At 44.1% G+C, this 24,864-nt stretch overlaps 1 protein-coding gene across 1 annotated transcript in view; it reads right to left on the bottom strand.

The window, feature by feature from the left end:
* The window catches only part of LOC138371718 (processed variable antigen-like), a 34,595-nt gene that overhangs the window by 3,596 nt on the left and 6,135 nt on the right, over nucleotides 1-24,864 (bottom strand). Inside the window, exons 2-4 of the mRNA XM_069336738.1 lie at nucleotides 12,414-12,551; nucleotides 2,498-2,600; nucleotides 315-391 (exon numbers count right to left, since the gene is read on the bottom strand). Of these exons, the coding sequence (XP_069192839.1) occupies nucleotides 315-391; nucleotides 2,498-2,600; nucleotides 12,414-12,551 (318 nt within the window). The remainder of the gene's footprint in view (nucleotides 1-314; nucleotides 392-2,497; nucleotides 2,601-12,413; nucleotides 12,552-24,864) is intronic.

Here is a 24,864-nt window from a genome sequence, read left to right as displayed (position 1 = left end):
CCCGTGAGTGGACACACCGCCATAGTGACAGTATTGGGCAGCGTCACTCATCCTGTGAGTGAACACATCGCCATAGTGACAGTATTGGGCAGCGCCACTCATCCTGTGAGTGGACACACTGCCATAGTGACAGTATTGGGCAGCGTCACTCATCCTGTAAGTGAACACACCGCCATAGTGACAGTATTGGGCAGCGCCACTCATCCTGTGAGTGGACACACCGCCATAGCAGCATGTACAACACTCCCCAATAGGAAGAAAACCCGCTGGGTTGTTCATCATGTCACTTGTACCCAGACACAGCTGGGACTTACTTGCCTCTCATTCTCTGCCTCTGGTCTCGTTCCAGCTACTCGTCTGCCGGTCTGGTCTCCACAAGGGGAGTTCAAGACTGTAACCAAAAAGATCAATGGCTAATGGCTATCAGAATCTATTGTAAACCCATCATAGGGGCTTCCACACACAGTCAAGGGCGTATCTGTCATGACAGTTATCAGCGAACACAATCTTTTTCCCACAGTTTTTCCAGCTAGAGTATCTAGGCAGGCTTTCTACTCGACTTCCAGTCAGTGTTTCCAAGCCGGATTTCCCTCTAGCTTGACTGGACAGCTTTCCAGTCAGGCTAGTAAGCTTTCAGCTTGAATTTCTAACCAGACGTCCAGGCAGGCTTACTATCAGTCTTTCTGCTAGCTTTTCCGACAGATTTTTAATCCTAACTTCCCGCCACCCTGGGAGTTTCCCCCGCTACCCTGGGAGTTTCCCCCGCTACCCTGGGAGTTTCCCTACCACCCTGGGAGATTCCCCCGCCACCCTGGGACAATCCCTACCACCCTGGGAGCAACCCCGGCTGCTCTTAAGCATCAGTGACCAATTTACCGAGCAAATCAGGCAGGAGAGATACGAATAATCACCCGTCCTTCCCTTCCCAGCCCTTTCCCACCCCTAAGCCCCTCTTCCAGCTGCCCTTCCGTTCCCCCCTTCCCACTGCCATCCTCGCCTGCTGCCTTTCCGCCAGCATCTGCTACAATATGGGCTACAAAGGCCCATTTATAGCGTATTGTCTGTGTGTGTGTGTTGATATATCTCTGATAACAAGACCTACTTTCGCGCCACAAGTCCGGCGCCGTCGCAGCAGCAGGCCAGGGTACAGGCCCCCAACAGGAGAGGTGTGACCTCCAGGGACCTGACTCCACAAGGGGGCCGTGATCAGGGTTCGATCCTACGTCCGGGATGATCCCAGACGCGCCTTTAGTCCATTGCGCCGCGACTCCAGGTCTTCGGAAAGCTCAAGGATTGTTTTGACGTAATACAACTTAAATAGGATTGCATTTTTGGACCGTTTTCGTGGTTCGTTTAAGGTTTGTAGACTCCTGGAGGGTTATCTAGGCCTACAGAATAGTAAACCAGCAGGTTTACGTCCAGGACTGCAGTAAACTAAGAAGTATACACAAAGAAGCGTTGATATACTGTGTGTATTTTTTGTATACAAAATGTTCATTCTCTCGAGTGCTTTTAGACCAGAAATGACACGTTGTGTGTACGAATTGTGTGTTTATGTGACTCTTATGTACGACCGGTCTGTCACACGCGATGTCGGGAGTAGCGAAGTGACGCTAGGTGACGCGAGGTGACGCCAGGTGACGCCAGGTGACGCGAGGTGACGCGACGACACATTCCTGTCCATCATCAAGAACCTGTTACGAAAATACAAAGTCAGAATGACCCTAAACCATGGATTTACGTGGATTTTATTTTGTGGATTTACGACCATGTGAAGAAAGGGACTCAAATATGTGTTATTTAGGTACATGACGTTATTGATGTATGCTGTTTTGCGTTTGGGGAATTGTGGTAGTTGTGGTGTGAATGGTGGTAGTTGTGGTGTGATGTGGTGGGAATAGTGGTAGTTGCAGTGGGATGGGACGTGAGTAGTGGTGGTAGGAGCAGTGGATGTTACTTGGGTGGTGGTAGTGGTGGTGGTTGGAATGTCTTGTAGGGGGTGTAGTTGTGGTTGTTATCGGACGTGTTGTGTATATTTAATGGTGGAGTTGATTGTGGTAGAGGAGGCTGTTGTGGAACGTGTTGTGTATAGTGATTGTAGTGTGAGTTTCCTAGCTATCATGTAGTGATTGTGAGGTCATTATCTCCCGCTGTGAGGTGTGAGGGCGCCTCGTGGTGATGGTGATGGTGGTGGTGGTGGTGGTGATGGTGATGGTGGTGGTGGTGGTGATGGTGGTGATGGTGGTGATGATGGTGTGCTTGTGTCTGAGACAGTTTGGCAGCAACAATAACATTATTGATCAATTATTTGACTTGGAGGATAAGCTTATCCTCCAAGATAAGCTTTTTGGAGGATTAGCTTATCCTCCAAAAAGTGAGCCAATAGTCACTATTTTTAGGCTATCCAGAAACCCTCAAACTCCAAAAAACTAAAAGAAAGTCAATATTTGGTAGACTTGACTAAATGTAAACTCTGTCAGCAGATCTAATCGCATACTTTGCGTCATTATATAATGGAATGTGAAAAGATTGCGGAATTCGGAGATAAGACCATTAATGGTGTCCAAGAAATGTGTAAGTACTTCATTCTTAATGTTGTGCTGCCGGGAATATTAGCCAAGTGTTCAGAGTTTGCTGACTGTAGGTGCAGCTGCCGCCCAGTTGGGTGGGTGTGGAGCACATGACTGTAAAGCTGCCGCCCAGTTGGGTGGGTGTGGAGCACATGACTGTAAAGCTGCCGCCCAGTTGGGTGGGTGTGGAGCACATGACTGTAAAGCTGCCGCCCAGTTGGGTGGGTGTGGAGCACGTGACTGTAAAGCTGCCGCCCAGTTGGGTGGGTGTGGAGCACATGACTGTAAAGCTGCCGCCCAGTTGGGTGGGTGTGGAGCACGTGACTGTAAAGCTGCCGCCCAGTTGGGTGGGTGTGGAGCACATGACTGTGAAGCTGCCGCCCAGTTGGGTGGGTGTGGAGCACATGACTGTGAAGCTGCCGCCCAGTTGGGTGGGTGTGGAGCGCATGACTGTAAAGCTGCCGCCCAGTTGGGTGGGTGTAGAGCACATGACTGTAAAGCTGCTGCCCAGTTGGGTGGGTGTGGAGCAAGACTAGTAACTGTGTGACTCACCATAGATGTAAAGTGCCGTGTATAGTGACTGTTGTGAACCTCTTGTTGAATCACTTGTGATTATCAATGAGATTATCAATGTGTACATGTATTTGTGTAAAAAATTGTATATATATATATATATATATATATAATATATATATATATATATATATATATATATATAATATATATATATATATATATATATATATATATATATATATATATATATATATATATATATATATATATATAATCTGTACATGTGTATGTAAAATTAACAATTGTGTAACCAGCTTTAAAAGATAGCCACACTTGCTCAGCTAAACGCACTAATGGGTTCACTTCCTGAACCCATTATGTGCCTCTGTAACCCTACCCACCACCGCCCACGGCATGGGTATGGGGTGCATAAATATTAAATTGAAATGAGAAGGAGTAACTAGAGCCCAGACCCACGTGCGCACTGTGGGTCAGTGTGTCTGTGATTACTTAACGATAGCGTGTTATCCCCCTCCTGGTGACTGGGCCTGCTATCTTCCCTCACGAAGCACTTGACGTTATCTTCCCCCGCCACGAGGCTACTGATAAGGAATTGGATCCCTTGCCACCCCCCGACCACACCTCACAACCCGGCTCTCACAATCCGGCTACTCACAACCGAGGTCTCACAATCCTCACTGGGCACCACAATCTGACTCACATAGGGACAGTGACAAACAGAATCTCTTCACTGCTCATACAGGGTGAATGGTGAGGTGGTGAGCACTAAACGCTGAGGGTGTGAGGCTCCCACACCCAAAATAGTGAGTGTACGAGGCTCCCACACCCAAAATAGTGAGTGTACGAGGCTCTCATACCCAAAATAGTGAGTGTATGAGGCTCCCACACCCAAAATAGTGAGTGTATGAAGCTCCACACTCAAAATAGTGAGTGTATGAGGCTCCCACACCCAAAATAGTGAGTGTATGAGGTTCCACACCCAAAATAGTAAGTGTATGAGGCTCCCACACCCAAAATAGTGAGTGTATGAAGCTCCCACACCCAAAATAGTGAGTGTATGAGGCTCCCACACCCAAAATAGTGAGTGTATGAGGCTCCCACACCCAAAATAGTGAGTGTATGAGGCTCCCACCCCCAAAATAGTGCGTGTATGAGGCTCCGCACCCAAAATAGTGAGTGTATGAGGCTCCCACCCCCAAAATAGTGAGTGTATGAGGTTCCACACCCAAAATAGTGAGTGTATGAGGCTCCCACACCCAAAATAGTGAGTGTATGAGGCTCCCACACCCAAAATAGTGAGTGTATGAGGCTCCCACACCCAAAATAGTGAGTGTATGAGGCTCCCACCCCCAAAATAGTGCGTGTATGAGGCTCCACACCCAAAATAGTGAGTGTATGAGGCTCCCACCCCCAAAATAGCGAGTGTATGAGGTTCCACACTCAAAATAGTGAGTGTATGAGGCTCCCACACCCAACACAGCAGATGTTTACTAATAAGAGCGTCATCCTGTGAAAACATCCTGTGAGTCCTGAGATATCATCCGGTCGAGCCCTGATCCCAGACCTTCCTGTTATAAGGGTCCCTGGTTCCCCTGTCCACCCCCTGATGTTGCTAGAGTCCCCCCCTTGTCTTCCCCTGATGTCCCCTCCCCTGATCCCACTGTTTTACCCCTCTGATACCCTTTAACCTCCTTGTTCTTTCACGATTCCTGTTCCCCTCTATTGTGGCCTGATCTTCCCTTTTCCCCCTGATTCTCCCCCCCCCCCCCCTGATATCTCCCCTAACCCCTTAACCTCCCCCTCATGGGGGGTTCTAATTCTAATTCTAAGGGGAGATTACACCCCTTAGAAAGCCATTAATCTTCCGACTCAATATTATTTTATCTTTAATTTCGTGATCGGTGTCTAAGAAAAATTTCTTAATCCATATTAACATCTAGATTCTAGATCTAGAGTCTTGATCTAGGTCTAACATCTATCTTGAGGTTATCTTGATATGATTTCGGGGCTTGGTGTCCCCGCGGCCAGGTTCTAGACCAGGCCTCCTCAGGAAGCAGCCCGTAGCAGCTGTCTAACTCCCAGGTACCTATTTACTGCTAGGTAACACGGGCATCAGGAGTGAAAGAAACATTTTGCCCATTTGTCTCCGCCTCCACCGGGGATCGAACCCGGAACGTCAGGACTACGAATCCGAAGCGCTGTCCACTCAGCTATCAGGCGCCTTTACTAGACTTTAAATGTCATGGCTTTATCCCATGTGTTTATATATACATATATATATATATATATATATATATATATATATATATATATATATATATATATATATATATATATATATATATATATATATATATATATATATGCAATTGACGATCACAAAACACTGATCATTTTATGCGGAAAATCCACAGAGAAATATGAAATGAGGTGAACGTTTAGGCTTGTTAAAGCCTTTGTCAACACCAGACTGACTCAGTCTGGTGTTGACAAAGGCTGTAACAAGCCGAAACGTTCACCTCATTTCATATTTCTCTGTGGATTTTCCGCATATATATATATATATATATATATATATATATATATATATATATATATATATATATATGAAGAGGTCTTTTGATACGTCGAGAGAATCGTCAGATGTTAGCATCACTAATTGCCCATCAGTCTGGCATGGGTGGCTTAGGGGTTATTCATGCCCGTGCCACCTCTTGTGTGGCCTTATCTGTCACAGGATAATAGTGTATTAGGGGGTGAAGATAGTATTGCTCCATTAGTGTGAGGAACTATTTGATTAGTGTACACTCACCCCACACTTTATGCACCTATATTTCGACGCTTCATAGGACCAGTTCTTGTTGTTGTTTTAGATTCAGCCACTCAGAACAAAAGTTACAAGTAGCACGGGCTATGGTGATCCCGTAGTGGACTTACCTGGCACAGGAGCGGTGCAAGTAGCACGGGCTATGGTGAGCCCCGTAGTGGACTTACCTGGCACAGGAGCGGTGCAAGTAGCACGGGCTATGGTGAGCCCCGTAGTGGACTTACCTGGCACAGGAGCGGGGCAAGTAGCACGGGCTATGGCGAGCCCGTAGTGGACTTACCTGGCACAGGAGCGGGGCAAGTAGCACGGGCTATGGTGAGCCCGTAGTGGACTTACCTGGCACAGGAGCGGTGCAAGTAGCACGGGCTATGGTGAGCCCGTAGTGGACTTACCTGGCACGGGAGCGGTGCAAGTAGCACGGGCTATGGTGAGCCCGTAGTGGACTTACCTGGCACAGGAGCGGTGCAAGTAGCACGGGCTATGGTGAGCCCGTAGTGGACTTACCTGGCACAGGAGCGGTGCAAGTAGCACGGGCTATGGTGATCCCGTAGTGGACTTACCTGGCACAGGAGCGGGGCAAGTAGCACGGGCTATGGTGAGCCCCGTAGTGGACTTACCTGGCACAGGAGCGGTGCAAGTAGCACGGGCTATGGTGAGCCCCGTAGTGGACTTACCTGGCACAGGAGCGGGGCAAGTAGCACGGGCTATGGTGAGCCCCGTAGTGGACTTACCTGGCACAGGAGCGGGGCAAGTAGCACGGGCTATGGTGAGCCCGTAGTGGACTTACCTGGCACAGGAGCGGGGCAAGTAGCACGGGCTATGGTGAGCCCGTAGTGGACTTACCTGGCACAGGAGCGGTGCAAGTAGCACGGGCTATGGTGAGCCCGTAGTGGACTTACCTGGCACAGGAGCGGTGCAAGTAGCACGGGCTATGGTGAGCCCGTAGTGGACTTACCTGGCACAGGAGCGGGGCAAGTAGCACGGGCTATGGTGATCCCGTAGTGGACTTACCTGGCACAGGAGCGGTGCAAGTAGCACGGGCTATGGTGAGCCCGTAGTGGACTTACCTGGCACAGGAGCGGGGCAAGTAGCACGGGCTATGGTGAGCCCGTAGTGGACTTACCTGGCACAGGAGCGGGGCAAGTAGCACGGGCTATGGTGAGCCCCGTAGTGGACTTACCTGGCACAGGAGCGGTGCAAGTAGCACGGGCTATGGTGAGCCCGTAGTGGACTTACCTGGCACAGGAGCGGTGCAAGTAGCACGGGCTATGGTGAGCCCGTAGTGGACTTACCTGGCACAGGAGCGGGGCAAGTAGCACGGGCTATGGTGAGCCCCGTAGTGGACTTACCTGGCACAGGGGCGGTACTGTGTTCATAGGACCACTAACCTACGTTCTTAATAGATTAAGTGGAATGACTGAACGTATGTAAAGGTGAGAATGGGTATTGAGGTGAGGGTGTGGGGGGTTTGGGGGGTTGTGGGCGTGGCGCTCTGGGTGGAGGTATACTGTGGGTGGGCCGTGTGTGTGTGTGTGGGCGTGTGGGTGTGTGTGGGCGTGTGGGTGGCCGGAGTACCCTTGAAGTTTACCAATATAATGCTGAATATTTTAACGGTAACTGAGCTGTACGCTGACTGGTGAGTGTTTGTACTTGCCTAAATGTATCTCTGGGTAGTGCTTCAGCTCTTGGGGCTATACTCTAGCTCCCTGGCCCCGGCTGTTCGTCCTCTTACCAATCACAGGATTATGTTATTCTTGTCCCCTTGCGTTACAAAAAATAAAATAAATCACTACGGGACGCCATTACATACAGAATACAGCAAATGAACAAATCCACAAGGGCCGTGACGAGGATTCGAACCTGCGTCCGGGAGCATCCCAGACACTGCCTTAATCGACTGAGCACCGACAGGGTAAAAAGAGTTGAAACCGAAGTTCTACTGAACTTACTGGATCCCGTAGCTGGATCTTAGTTCAGTAGGACTTCGGTTTCAACCCTTTTTACCCTGTCGTAGCTCAGTCGATTATGGCAGCGTCTGGGATGCTCGCGGACGCAGGTTCGAATCCTCGTCACGGCCCTTGTGGATTTGTTCATTTGATGCATCACGTTAGTGTGATCTCTGTGTGTAGTTAATACAGCAATCTGGCCACGTAGTATACATACACTATACATACAATCCAGCTCAAATGCTCGGCTACATATGTAGAAAATACTATTTCTGTAGCAACATGTAGCGAGTCTATTACCCAGGATGGAATTTGATAGATAGTCTTAGTGAGAAGAAGTCGATTCTAGCTGATCTGAGAGAAGGCGACGCTCTATTGAATAGATCAGGGTTCGTATCTCTGACAGGAGAGCCAATCAGGAGCTGTCATGCCCTCATTACGTCCTTGATTGGTTAAGTCATGAGGCTCGTTAACACGAGTCTCTAGTCATCTGTTCTTGTACCAACTTGTGCAAAAATGGAATTAATTTGTAGGAGATTTAATGTCCATGTGGACGGCTCAGACCCCCAGAACCAGCATGGTGAGGACCCCCACACCCCCACAGACCCCAGTACCAGCATGGTGAGGTCCCCCACACCCCCACAGACCCCAGTACCAGCATGGTGAGGACCCCCACACCCCCACAGACCCCAGTACCAGCATGGTGAGGACCCCCACACTCCCACAGACCCCAGTACCAGCATGGTGAGGTCCCCTACACACCAACACAGACCCCAGTACCAGCATGATGAGGTCCCCACACCCCCACATACCCCAGTACCAGCATTGTGAGGACCCCCACATCCCCACAGACCCCAGTACCAGCATGATGAGGACCTCACACCCCCACAGACCCCAGTACCAGCATGATGAGGTCCCCACACCCCCACAGACCCCAGTACCAGCATTGTGAGGACCCCCACATCCCCACAGACCCCAGTACCAGCATAATGAGGACCCCCACACACCCCCACAGACCCCAGTGCCAGCATGATGAGGTCCCCCACACCACATGAACATAGCTGTAGCCAATACCAGCTGCGTCTCTCATGTGGTTCAATCGTGGTATACAATTCCTGGCCGAGGGCACGGCGGCCGAGGCGCGCTCTGTGATTTATGGCCGAAAGTGCGGCCGAGCAGTAATTATGTATTAGTCTTTCCTGCTTCAGAGCCGTGATGTGTGTGCGGGCACCATGCACCTCGTGCACACACACACACGCACATGCACACACGCACACACACACGCACACACACACGCACACACACACGCACATGCACACACGCACACACACACACTCGAACACACAACTTTAAATGTAGATATGATAGAGCCCAGTAGGCTCAGGAACACCTGTACACCTGTTGATTGACAGTTGAGAGGCGGGACCAAAGAGCCAGAGCTCAACCCCCGCAAGCACAACTAGGTGAGTACACACATTAAACAACTAAACAACCCTTCAGTCAATAACAACCTCTTGACAATAACAAGAAGAGCATGACCAACCACCTCTCTCTCTCTCTCTCTCTCTCTCTCTCTCTCTCTCTCTCTCTCTCTCTCTCTCTCTCTCTCTCTCTCTCTCTCTCTCTCTCTCTCTCTCTCTCTCTCTCTCTCTCTCTCTCTCTCTCTGTATATATATATATATATATATATATATATATATATATATATATATATATATATATATATATATATATATATATACACACCTGGCCTCTGAGGCAGCATCACTAACAATGTTCCAGGTCACATAGCGAATTGTGGTTGATAGTCACCCCTCACACACCTGGCGTTCGGTACACATCTGTCTACACACCTGGCGCTCAAAACAGTCCTCCAAGCAGGTATGCAAATTAGGGATTTCCAATGGATTGGTTGATTCCGTAAGATTACGCATTAGGTGACTGGAAGGGTTTGATTGACAGTCAGCATTTTAAGTTAAGACAGATGACTGGTAATAAAGGGATGGAAATTGATGGTTGTAGACTGGTTGTCAACTAAGGAGAGTTGAGGCTTTATAAATGGCAGCTTCAGGGGTCGTGTGTGTGTGGAGGGAACAGGAGGAGGTGTTGGGGGACCAGGAGCTATAGTACGTAGTCGTAAACACATCCATGAAGACAGCAGGAGGAGACTACAAACCCTCAGTGTAGTGAAGAAGGGTAGTTTGCTACTACCCAATCAGCGAGAGACAGTATCAGAGTAGTCTATGCAGCAGTAGCAGCAGCAGCAGCAGCAGCAGTAGCAGCAGCAGCAGCAGCTGTAGACGTCCAGCTGTACAAACACACAGCTTCCCCATCAACCTAACAAACACCTTATAAACAACCTCTTACTACCCATAACTCTTCCCTGCTCGAGTCTACCCAACTCATCTCTAACCTCAGTCTAAACAACGAGATTTAAATGAAATTTAGGTTGCTAATTCCGCAGTCTGGTTGATGGGTGGTTCTCGCAGACCTTGAACAAATGGCGCCTTTTCAAGACCCGATTAACAAACACCTTTTATGTTTCTATTAAGAGGGGGCAAAGCACATGAGTACAAAATGGCTAAATTGCTTTCAAGCTCTGCTAAAAAGATTGGCAAGTTATGAATTAATGTTTAAAGCTCCCCCTGTAGGTCTTCTCTGTTTATTATAGAGTGAAAGGGTCTGCTTTTTAATTGGCGACTTATGGGTTATTGTTTTTTGATTAAATTCACCCCAAAAAAAGTCGCAAAATTATTACATCCGCGACGTGACTTACAGAAGAATCGCGAAATTGGTAATGGCAGCGAATTGGTGATTGTCAGTGAGGGGTAGCGGACTGGTGCTTCTCTGGCAACCTGTTCTTCTACAGCCTGTCCTCGTACAGTCTGTTCTTCTACAGTCTGTTCTCCTACAGCCTGTCCTCCTACAACCTGTCCTCCTACAGTCTGTTCTTCTACAGCCTGTCCTCCTATAGCCTGTTCTCCTACAGCCTGTCCTCCTACAGCCTTTTCTCCTACAACCTGTCCTCCTACAGCCTGTTTTTCTACATCCTGTCTTCCTACAGCCTGTCCTACTGTCTGTCCTCCTACAGTCTGTCCTCCTACAACCTATCCTCCTACAACCTGTCGTCCTACAACCTGTCCTCCTACAGCCTGTTCTTCTACAACCTGTCCTCCTACAGCCTGTTCTTCTACAACCTGTCCTCCTACAGCCTGTCCTCCTACAACCTATCCTCCTACAACCTGTCGTCCTACAACCTGTCCTTCTACAACCTGTCCTCTTACAACCTGTCCTCCTACAGTCTGTCCTCCTACAGCCTGTCCTTCTACAACCTGTCCTCCTACAGCCTGTCCTCCTACAGCCTGTCCTCCTACAACCTGTCCTCCTACAGCCTGTCCTCCTACAACCTGTCCTCCTACAGCCTGTCCTCCTACAACCTGTCCTCCTACAGCCTGTCCTCCTACAACCTGTCCTCCTACAACCTGTCCTCCTACAACCTGTCCTCCTACAACCTGTCCTCCTACAACCTGTCCTCCTACAGCCTGTCCTTCTACAACCTGTCCTCCTACAACCTGTCCTCCTACAACCTGTCCTCCTACAACCTGTCCTCCTACAATCTGTCCTCCTACAAAGAACGTCGCTTTTCGCACGTATGCGTCACATAAGGCCAAAAATCGTCGTACTAGAAAATGGAAACGGCTGGCGAAAGTGACCTAATATCCCGTTTTCTGTTGTGGGTCCTCTGGCTAAGTTATTACGGGCTGACAGTGACAGACAGACAGACAGACAGACCCCAGGATACATGACAGCCGGAAACTGTCACATAAAGGTAAGATTTTGCTGTTTAAGAGATCAATTTAGATTTTAGCAGAACAAAAGGAAATGAAGGAATAAAAAGAGGAAAGGAAATGAAGGAACAGAGAAAGGGTAAACAAAAAAAAGGAAAGGGAAAGAAGGGTAAAGAAGGAAAGGAAGTGACTATGTAGAGAAAGAGAAAGAGAGAGAGAGACACACACAGAGATCACACTAACGTGATGCATCAAATGAACAAATCCACAAGGGCCGTGACGAGGATTCGAACCTGCGTCTGGGAGCATCCCAGACACTGCCTTAATCGACTGAGCTACGACAGGGTTAAAAGGGTTGAAACCGAAGTTGTACTGAAATGGTTTGTGCCTCGGAGAGGCTACGGGATCCAGTAAGTTCAGTAGAACTTCGGTTTCAACCCTTTTAACCCTGTCGTAGCTCAGTCGATTAAGGCAGTGTCTGGGATGCTCCCGGACGCAGGTTCGAATCCTCGTCACGGCCCTTGTTGATTTGTTCAGAGAGAGAGACCCTCTTCCCTGTCATTACCTACTCATGGCGTAGCGAGTTAAGGGCTACTTTCACCTACCAACCATTATGAGGCTGGCCCAACTGAGCCTCCTGGTCCGCGGTCGTCACGCTGGGTCTGCCGTTGGGCACTTTATTAACTCACGCTGCCACAAGGGGGTGACCCTCCACCTGCCGGGGTAATGGGGCTACGGTTGTTACAGACACAGGTTGGTGGTCGCTGGGAGTGGTAGCTCTCGCGGTAACTCCATTCTCCATGGCTCGGTGAAAGGTTATCTCCAGTCGGGGAGATGCTGCTATCCTTTTGAGGTCAAGTTTACTGGAACTTGATTCTTCAAGCTGTTGGAGTTTTAGTGTGCAACATTGTGATCGTCTTATGCAATGCTGTTGGGTTTAGTCACCATCTTGTGATGTTTTTTGTTATAGACAGATGAGAGTCGATGATTCACGTCCGGTTATCGTCGGATTTTTGGATTTTGAATACTGTCACTATGGCGGTGTGTCCACTCATCCTGTGAGTGGACACACCGCCATAGTGACAGTATTGGGCAGCGCCACTCATCCTGTGAGTGGACACACCGCCATAGTGACAGTATTGGGCAGCGCCACTCATCCTGTGAGTGGACACACCGCCATAGTGACAGTATTGGGCAGCGCCACTCATCCTGTGAATGGACACACTGCCATAGTGACAGTATTGTGCAGCGCCACTCATCCTGTGAGTGGACACACCGCCATAGTGACAGTATTGGGCAGCGCCACTCATCCTGTGAGTGGACACACCACCATAGTGACAGTATTGGGCAGCGCCACACATCCTGTGAGTGGACGCACCGCCATAGTGACAGTATTGGGCAGCGCCACCCATCCTGTGAGTGGACACACCACCATAGTGACAGTATTGGGCAGCGCCACTCATCCTGTGAGTGGACACACCGCCATAGTGACAGTATTGGGCAGCGCCACTCATCCTGTGAGTGAACACACCGCCATAGTGACAGTATTGGGCAGCGCCACTCATCCTGTGAGTGGACACACCGCCATAGTGACAGTATTGGGCAGCGCCACTCATCCTGTGAGTGGACACACCGCCATAGTGACAGTATTGGGCAGCGCCACTCATCCTGTGAGTGGACACACCGCCATAGTGACAGTATTGTGCAGCACCACTCATCCTGTGAGTGGACACACCGCCATAGTGACAGTATTGGGCAGCGCCACTCATCCTGTGAGTGGACACACCGCCATAGCAGCATGTACAACACTCCCCAATAGGAAGAAAACCCGCTGGGTGGTTCATTCTGTCATGTGGTTCGCTTGGGCGTGTCCCACTCATGGTGGTTCGCTGAAATATTCAAGAAGGACCACAGTGGTTCGCTAGGTAGTCCGTCCTCCTAAGGGTTCGCCAACGTCCAGAAAACGGTCAATTTAAAGTGGTCTCTCCTAACCTGCCAGAGGACCCACAACAGAAAACGGGACAGTTCGTCACTTTCGCCAGCCGCTTCCATTTTCTAGTACGACGATTTTTGGGCCTTATGTGACGCATACGTGCGAAAAGCGACGTTCTTTGTAGGAGGACAGGTTGTAGGAGGACAGGTTGTAGGAGGACAGGTTGTGGGAGGACAGGCTGTAGGAGAACAGGCTGTAGGAGGACAGGCTGTAGGAGGACAGGCTGTAGGAGAACAGGCTGTAGGAGGACAGGTTGTAGGAGGACAGGCTGCAGGAGAACAGGCTGTAGGAGGACAGGCTGTAGGAGGACAGGCTGTAGGAGGACAGGCTGTAGGAGGACAGGCTGTAGGACAGGTTGTAGAAGGACAGGCTGTAGGAGGACAGGCTGTAGGAGGACAGGCTGCAGGAGGACAGGCTGTAGGAGGACAGGCTGTAAGAGGACAGGCTGTAGGAGGACAGGTTGTATGAGAACAGGTTGTAGGAGGACAGGCTGTAGGAGGACAGGCTGTAGGAGGACAGGCTGTAGGAGGACACGGTGTAGGAGGACATCTACCAACATTGAGACTAGGAGGCACAACATAATCGCTCAAGAATCAACTGGTATATACATGGAATAGCATTCATGAAGCACTTACGCGTCTATAGACGAAACATCCTTCCTCACACCTCTTCAGTCGGCATTTCGTAAACAGTCTTTGAGCTCCGAAGTGCTACAAGGTTGTCAAGTCCCCCCTGCGTGTCGAAAAGTGCGTGAACTGCTTAATAAAACTACAAACTATAGTCGAGGCAAGATGGACGGGTTCCGTTAAGGGGTTTCCCAGGTTTCTGCCCCAAGAAACCAGCAAGACCCTATAGTAAGTGGAGATACAGGACAAAGATTCGTGCCCTTAAAGATTCCTGTACTCTCACCACATAACATCACCAAGTTGACGGTCAAGCGCTGAAGAAAACGTAAGAGTCATTCAAAGCGGCCTTGACTCCTGCGGGTAAGAGTGAAATATTTCTCACAGCTGGTCGGAAAACTTCAAATTATTTGTTGGTGCCTATCTTATTTGCTGCACTGTGTGTTTGTGTGTTCTTGCTGAGGAGAATTCATTTAAATATTGTATTTGTTGTTTAAACATTGCATAGTTGAAAATAGGCTCCCAGTGAGGCTAACTTTAAGGGTAAACTCATATATACTTGTAACCAAATTATAGTTAAGAGCGGTAATTTTTTTAGATTATTTCTATGTAATATAGTAAGCTTGAGCGGCCATATTGGTAATATAGCATCGTTATTACCACCTAATGTGAATTTTGTTTGATAACTTAACCGTATATGACTCAAAGCCCCGTTATTAGAGCTCAGTTATGAGTCTTGTGTTTGGTTATTAATGTGACATTTTTGCTTTATTGCTTCCATATTATATCATATTATATCGCTTTATTACTTCCATATTATTGGGTCGATAATGAAGACATTAGAGTACTGGGAATGGAAATTATCGAGGAGCTCAGTTCAAGTACGTTTCATGTGCTAAATTTATATATATATATATATATATATATATATATATATATATATATATATATATATATATATATATATATATATATATATATATATATATGTCGTACCTAATAGCCAGAACGCACTTCTCAGCCTACTATTCAAGGCCCGATTTGCCTAATAAGCCAAGTTTTCATGAATTAATGTTTTTTCGTCTACCTAACCTACCTAACCTAACCTAACCTAGCTTTTTTTGGCTACCTAACCTAACCTTACCTATAAATATAGGTTAGGTTAGGTTAGGTAGGGTTGGTTAGGTTCGGTCCTATATCTACGTTAATTTTAACTCCAATAAAAAAAAAATTGACCTCATACATAGAGAAAAGGGTTGCTTTATCATTTCATAAGAAAAAGATTATAGTAAATATATTATTTCATGAAAACTTGGCTTATTAGGCAAATCGGGCCTTGAATTGTAGGCTGAGAAGTGAGTTCTGGCTATTAGGTACGACATATATATATATATATATATATATATATATATATATATATATATATATATATATATATATATATATATATATATATATATATATATAGTCGTACCTAATAGCCAGAACGCACTTCTCAGCCTACTATGCAAGGCCCGATTTGCCTAATAAGCCAAGTTTTCATGAATTAATTGCTTTTCAACTACCTAACCTAACCTAACCTAACATTTTCGGTTACCTAACCTAACCTAACCTATAAAGATAGGTTAGGTTAGGTTAGGTAGGGTTGGTTAGGTTCGGTCATATATCTACATTAATTTTAACTTCAATAAAAAATAATTGACCTCATACACAATGAAATGGGTAGCTTTATCATTTCATAAGAAATAAAATAGAGAAAATATATTAATTCAGGAAAACTTGGCTTATTAGACAAATCGGGCCTTGCATAGTAGGCTGAGAAGTGCATTCTGGCTACTAGGTACGACATATATATATATATATATATATATATATATATATATATATATATATATATATATATATATATATATATATATAATTAATATATATATATAATATAGTTAATTGACTGAATCTCTCAGTTAATTAACTGAACCTCTCAGTTAATTGACTGAACCTCTGTTAATTGACTGAACCTCTCAGTTAATTGACTGAACCTCTCAGTTAATTAACTGAACCTCTCAGTTAATTGACTGAACCTCTGTTAATTGACTGAACCTCTCAGTTAATTGACTGAACCTCTCAGTTAATTGACTGAACCTCTCTGTTAATTGACTGAACCTCTCAGTTAATTGATTGAACCTCTCAGTTAATTATTGAACCTCTCAGTTAACTGACTGAACTTAATGTACCGACGTTTCGGTCCGTCGTGGACCCTTACGTGAACATTGCTCTATTGATCAGCTCAACTATGATGTTATGTGATTGCATGCAGGAATGAGTTGTTAGTATTGACCAATTGATCAGCCCAACAGCTTTTAATGTCATAGAGATTGCATGCATTAGAAAGCCTGACCATTACCTTATTGATCACTTAAACTATTGTGTTCTGCAAGTGGCACCTGCACACATATTTAAGTTAATCATTTGTTAATGATGTCCAGTTGCATTTCATTGGTAGGTTTATCATCAGAAATAAGATTTCTGATTGGTAAGTTTATGATTAGTAGTAAGGTGTATGATTGGTAAATTTATGATCAATAAAAAGGGTGTGTGTGTGTGTGCAACCCGTTCTCGCACTTTCGTATAGTCAATATTGACTTATTAAATACGTGCATATGTGACATACTAAACATACTAGATTACCTTGAAAAGCTTCATAGAAAACACCGACCTTACCTAACCTTCTTAGTATGTTAAAATAAGGTAAGGTCGGTGTTTTCTATGTAGCTTTTCAAGGTAAACTAGTATGTCACATAGGCACATATTTAATAAATCAATATTGACTGTAAGAAAATGCGAGAACGGGTTAGTGTGTGCTCATTAATAAAGGAGTTAAGTTTGTGATCGGTAATATGACCAATTAGGTTATCTCAAGATAACCTCAAGATGACTACAAGACTAAGAACAAACAAACTAATCAAAGAATAACATCATTCTAAAAATCACACAATAACAGAATAACTTCACACAAACACATAGATAAAACAAAACAAAAAAACACAGCATTTCAGACAATCATCGTTTGTGTTTCGTTTTTTCTTGACACTCTAAACTCGCCTTTTCATTAAAGCTTTAAAATCATTTTCTCCACAAAATTAATTTAGTCTGAAGCGCGTGATTCTTACACTTTAATAGTGGCAAGAAGTACACATCTTTATTCCCCTTCTTGGAGTTCCTTCACGATGTCAACACTTCATCTTTACTGAGTAAAGTTGATGCGAAGATTGCAAGGTTAAGAAGCCACACTAAATAAAACTGGGTAGTAGTAAATATATAGCTGAAAGGTTTTAAATGTGCAGTTTCGAAGTGTTGAATAAAGCTGAAAAGTATTTTGTGAATTTGTAAAGTTAAGGAGTGTAAAGTATAGTTGAAGTGTACAAAGTAAAGTTGAGAAGTACAGTATTTCACAAACTTTGAGTGTACAAAGTAAAGTGGGGGTGGACAAAGTACACACACACACACACACACACACGCACATACACACACACACACACACAGACACACAAACACACACGCACACACACACACACGCACACGCACACGCACATACACACACACACACACACACACACACACACGCATGCACGCATACACACACACACACACACACACACACACACACACACACACACACACACACACACACACACACACACACACAACAAGGGGACACAGGTGGAAGCTGAGTACCCAAATGAGCCACAGAGATATTAGAAAGAACTTTTTTAGTGTCAGAGTGGTTGACAAATGGAATGCATTAGGAAGTGATGTGGTGGAGGCTGACTCCATATACAGTTTCAAGTGTAGATATGATAGAGCCCAATAGGCTCAGGAACCTGTACACCAGTTGATTGACAGTTGAGAGGCGGGACCAAAGAGCCAGAGCTCAACCCCCGCAAGCACAACTAGGTGAGTACAACTAGGTGAGTACACACACACACACAAGAGGATAGATAGATAAACCATTAGTAAATGGTTTAGCGAGTGCAAATTCTCTCCAATGGTGCTCAAATCTCTTACAGGCTCATTATGTAGCATCCTGTGCTACGTGAAAATTTTATTCCGAGTAGCTGAGTCTATCAATAACAATCAAATCTCTTGACGTTCCAGCTGAATCATTTTAATGACTATAAAACTTCCTTCCCAACCCGTTTTTGCTCCTTTTCCAGAGTGCGGATTAATCTCTCATTGAATCCAAGTGGTTGGGGCACCATTCCTTTCCCCCGTCCCATCCCAAATCCTTATCCTGACCCCCTTCCCAGTGCTATATAGTCGTAATGGCTTGAGGCAGTTTTCCCCTGTTAATTCCCTCCTATTTCGTTGAATTCGCGGTGTTCATGAGTGCTTGGATTCGCGTGAGTGTATCTTTGTATCTGTGTGTGTTTTGTTTGTGTGTGTCGGCGTCCTTGCGTGCAGCTGCGTGTGTAGCGTGCGTGTATGCGTGCGGGGACAGGTTAAGCTGTCATAATTCACATGGAAGTGTATAGTCAGTGAAGAGTGGCCGCCAGCGAACGATCGGAACGCTGTCATCAGCCTGCCTTAACCTCGTATATATCATCCACGGTTAATTTAGATTTCTTGTGCAATCCTTTGCAATTCTGAATTCGCCAGCCCAGTCCTAGGGGGTCTTGCTGTATTTACGACTGTTTTCGTATTTGCTCGGAGGAAAAAAAGAGAGATAATGACTCGTCTAGCATTTGTTTATGTCCTTTTTTATACCGTCCCACCGTTTATGATTCAGTATTTATCGTTATACACGCGCGTGTGTGTGTATTAATGTGTTTTAAGGATGGACTGTGGTATGTTCTCGTGGTATTTCTCCTGTAGCGACTCCGTCAGCATGGGACGTCCTTCAAGGCAGCATGTGGGGCTGTCTATCTTCTAGTTTCTCAAGCAGTATCGCAGTTATGTGACAATATGTTCTGTGCGGACGTTTTTGCATTGGCGCGACTCCCCGGGTCCCATTTTCTTTTTCTCCTGAAGACTAAGTGTTCGAAGGGGTAGTGTTGGTATTCCTGCTGGCGGAGACGCTGTGGTTGCTGCCGTGGAAGGCGCGGTAATGTCTGCGTGTAGCTGGTTGTTAAAGACCAAGGAATTCAACTTTGCTACACTAAGATTTGGTTAAGGTGGAAGCGTTCCGCTTGTCTAGAATGAGGTTTATGGAGGAATTCTTTTATCTTGCTTACAATAGGGTTTGTTAATGAAAGTATTCTGCCCAGAGATATATAAATTCAAACACATACACACACGTACAAGTTTATATGTGTAAAGGTGAGTCTGTCTGTCTGTGCGAGGCTGAGGGCCAGACGTTTAAAGCTACCGCTACAAAACTTTGCAGGGTGACTGGTCTTTCTCCGGGAATGGTCACAGGCAGGTCGGGGGTCGAGCCCCATGCAAACTCTCTCCCTTTTGGACACAATAGAAAAAATCATTAAATTTCCCCCATCTCGCTAAATGTGACACTATCCTCACTATGATGACCGGAATAAAGGGAAAGTGGCGAAAAGGCAGAGAGGGTGTGTAGTTAAAATGGGACAGTGATGAAGACATTATATAAAGAAGAAATAGCTTCGGCTATCACTTCCTTTTGTCCGGTCGTGATGGTCAAGTGGATTAAGGCGTCCTGTATATACCAGTTGCGTTGCTCCTGGGAGTACGGGTTCGAGTCACTTTTGGGGTGTGAGTTTTCAGTTATATATATATATATATGTATATATATATATATATACATATATATATATATATATATATATATATATAATATATATATATATACATATATATATATATATATATATATATATATATATGTATATATATATATATATATATATATATTTATATATATATATATATATATATATATATATATATATATATATATATATATATATATATATATATATATATATATATACACATTCCACACCTAGGAGAGGGCGACAACCTCGGAGAAATTCATTTAAACAACATTATCTTGTAAGTCATGCTAGCGGACTCCCTCCACACACCAAAAGCAGCTCCTCCCCCCCCCCCCACACCACACCACACCACAGCCAAATTCACAATCCTGAAAAAAGACAATGACGTCGCGCGAATCGCTAGAGCATGGAGGAGCGAAACCCAGATTCAGTAACAACTACGTCTCCTCAGACCCTGGGAAGACGCCACGCTAGCAACAACAGTTTAATGGAACATCGTAAATGAATTCTCCCGAGAGAAAACGCTTTGCGATTAAACTCTCCGCTTGGATGATCTCCTGTGAAGATTTACCAAAAGTTTGTTGTTGGTACTTTAGATTCAGATTCTTGGAAGAAAAAGTGGCAAGTAGCACGGGCTATAGAGCCCGTAGTGGTCTTACGTGGTACAGGAGCGGGGCAAGTAGCACGGGCTATGGTGAGCCCGTAGTGGACTTACCTGGCACAGGAGCGGGGCAAGTAGCACGGGCTATGGTGAGCCTGTAGTGGACTTACCTGGCACAGGAGCGGGGCAAGTAGCACGGGCTATGGTGAGCCCGTAGTGGACTTACCTGGCACAGGAGCGGGGCAAGTAGCACGGGCTATGGTGAGCCCGTAGTGGACTTACCTAGCACAGGACACGTGATCCTGTGGTCCCGGGTTCAATCCCGAGAGCCAGCGAGAAACGATGGGCAGAGTTTCTTTCACTCTGATGCCCCTGTTACCTAGCAGTAAATAGGTACCTGGGAGTTAGTCAGCTGTCACGGGCTGCTTCCTGGGGGAGGAGGCCTGGTCAAGGACCGGGCCGCGGGGACACTAAAGCCCCGAAATCATCTCAAGATAACCTCAAGAAGATCATTCTAACAGGTCATTCCTGTTAGAACGATCATTCGGTTGAACCAATAAATAATCAGTCTTCTTGTCCCCCGATTCACTGGAACCACTTGGGGTGGACGGTAGAGCGACGGTCTCGCTTCATGCAGGTCGGCGTTCAATCCCCGACCGGCCATAAAGTGGTTGGGCACCATTCCTTCCCCCCGTCCCATCCCAAATCCTTATCCTGACTCCTTCCCAGTGCTATATAGTCGTAATGGCTTGGCGCTTTCTCTCCGTGATACTTCCCTTTCCTCCTGGAACGTTATGGTGAGCTATTTGAAAACCCCGTCCTCGACTCAAGTCCATTCCATCCAGCGGTCGACCCTACAGACGCGTTCATAAATTTTAACATACTATTCATTCAAAACGGGAATTTTCTCAAATACAAATTAATATTATAATATGTTAGCATATTGTGCATATATAGGCCTAGGTTAGGTCAGGTGTTTAGGTTCTGTTGACGAATATTTGTATTTGTAGTACGTGGGTGAAGCATTTACAACGTTGTGGTTCGAACACAAGTCGTCAGTGAAGCACTTGTTCCGGAAGTGTTCGAACGGCAGCAGTTGTGAGTCGTGTGTAAACCGTTTTTCATTCATAAACAGCGGGGGGTTTGGCGGGTGGATGGAATGGACTTTGGCCTTTGTTTGGTGGACGGGCTGATTTTACAACCACCTGTACAAGCAGTCTTACAAGCAGTTTCGGCAACACATGGTATTACCCACCGCGATTGCACTGCCAGACGTTTAAAACAAGTCATGTTTTTTCAGAATCATGGGAATTATACCACAGAAAATCAGCAACTTACTCTGACTTAACTTGTTAGTCTTTCTTGGTTGATATATCGTAGGATATATATATATATATATATATATATATATATATATATATATATATATATATATATATATATATATATATATATATATATATATATATATATATTTATGTGTATATCACGAAAATAAACACGTGATTAAAAATGTGACAATGTCAGACCACGGAGGAAAAATGAAACAGGAATTTCCTTAAGTACTTTCGTATATTAATACATATTCAGAAGGAGTGTCTGAAGTGTTTGACTCCTTCTGAAGATGTATTAATATACGAAAGTACTTAAGGAAATTCCTGTTTCATTTTTCCTCCGTGGTCTGACATTGTCATATATATATATATATATATATATATATATATATATATATATATATATATATATATATATATATATATATATATATATATGTCGTACCTAGTAGCCAGAACGCACTTCTCGGCCTACTATGAAAGGCCCGATTTGCTTAATAAGCCAAGTTTTCCTGAATTAATATATTTTCTCTAATTTTTTTCTTATGAAATGATAAAGCTACCCATTTCATTATATATGAGGTAAAAAAATTTTAATTGCAGTTAAAATTAACGTAGATATGTGACCGAACCTAACCAACCCTACCTAACCTAACCTAACCTATCTTTATAGGTTAGGTTAGGTTAGGTAGCCGAAAAAGTTAGGTTAGGTTAGGTTAGGTAGTCGAAAAAAACATTATTTCATGAAAACTTGGCTTATTAGGCAAATCGGGCCTTGCATAGTAGGCTGAGAAGTGCGTTCTGGCTACTAGATACGACATATATATATATATATATATATATATATATATATATATATATATATATATATATATATATATATATATATATATATATATATATATGCGAAGAATAATCACAGTGAAAAAATAAAAAGTTAACAGCATAGCCCTTTGAACTAATTCGAGCCTTTATCAGGGCTCTGATGAAGGCTCGAATGAGTTGAAAGCGCTCATGTCAATCTGTGTCGCATTATATAAACATATAATATATTCGCTTTAGCGAATATATTATATGACACATGAACAAAGCATTAGACAATTGTCCATTCATATATATATTTGCAACAAAAATACTCTGTAAGACATGGCCAACTGTCTAATGCTTTGTTTGTTCATTTGACAGATAGTTCTCACCTAATTGACTGGCAGACGGCTTCTTCAATAACGATCTGTAAAATTAATTTTCAATAGGAACATTATTTAATCTGTCTTAATACAGATTACAAAATTATGTAATTTGAACCTCAGCAATTGGTTGGTATAATTTAGATCCATTTTTGATTGATCAGTTAAAGGGCGATTTGAGTAGGATCATTGATACACATTTGTCTCATTAATACCTTATTAATATCTCATTATCTCATTAAAGACATTGTACCTCACCTCTTTCCTGCCTATATATCCACACCCACTGATCTGTAAGTGCATCCTTCTGAAGATGTATTATTAAATACGAAAGTACTTCAGGAAATTCCTGTCTTAATCCTTCCTTCGTGGTCTGATACTGTCATATATATATATATATATATATATATATATATATATATATATATATATATATATATATATATATATATATATATATATATATATATATATATATATATATATATATATATATATATATATATATAATCCAGGGTTCCAGGCTCCAGGGTTCCTGCCCACCATCTGAGGAGCTGGAGGAACTCGACAACCTATGACAACCATCTTTGTAACCCATATGTAACTCCTTTTTTGTAACAAAGTTCAAATAAAGTAAATATATATGTGTACATACAAAAGAATGGGGGTGGTAGGAGAAGATAATATTAGTGTTCAGTGAGAAACCACAAGGTCTCCTCTGAATACTTTTTATTTTCTTCTCCGAGGCTATGGGTCCCCACATTGGCACCAGAGGTGGTACCCTCACAAAAAAAAAAAAAAAATATATATATATATATATATATATATATATATATATATATATATATATATATATATATATATATATATCCTTTGTTTTAGCTTAGTTAAGTTCATATGAACCCAAATCTATAATAGAAGCACATTTTAAGGTATAATAATAAGAGGTATTGATTTTAAAATATTTTTAAGATATTAAAAATGAAGTTTAAAAAAAAATATTAATTTTAAGCTTCATCTAGTTATTTAATGCAGGTAATTTTGATGATTTATGTTCTACATATTTTTCTCTCATTACTTTATTTAATTATTGTTTTACTTTATTTTAACGTATCGAATTAAAACTATTAAATTTATTTTATAAGATTTATTTGCTGCAGTTTTTTTTGTTAATGGAAATTTTGACTTCATAAACCGTCTCATATATTCGTTCAGGACTTATTGAATTCATTGTATTAATTCAATAGCTGATAAGAAATCATGAAAGGTCTTGGGGTGAGGCTACAACTGTCTTCTCTATAATTACTCTAGGTCGGGTCTTTCACTTAAAGTTTATATATATAAAGTTTGTAATATATATATGAATGAAGTTTGTCCTGTTGGTCCTTGGGGAAGGGATTCCCTGCGTGTGTGTCTGTGTGTGTACTCACCTAGTTGCATGCTTGCGGGGGTTGAGCTTTGGCTCTTTGGTCCCGCCTCTCAACTGTCAATCAACTGGTGTACAGGTTCCTGAGCCTATTGGGCTCTATCATATCTACATTTGAAACTGTGTATGGAGTCAGCCTCCACCACATCACTTCCTAATGCATTCCACCTGTTAACTACTATCATCTAGTTCTAATCACCTAGTTGTGCTTGCGGAGATTGAGTTCTGGCTCATTGGTCCCGCCTCTGAACCGTCAATCAACTGATGTACAGGTTCCTGGGCCCA

This window comes from Procambarus clarkii, chromosome 36 (assembly GCF_040958095.1).
Source record: "Procambarus clarkii isolate CNS0578487 chromosome 36, FALCON_Pclarkii_2.0, whole genome shotgun sequence".
NCBI classification, from domain to species: domain Eukaryota; kingdom Metazoa; phylum Arthropoda; class Malacostraca; order Decapoda; family Cambaridae; genus Procambarus; species Procambarus clarkii.
This window is presented reverse-complemented; position numbering and strand designations above follow the sequence as displayed.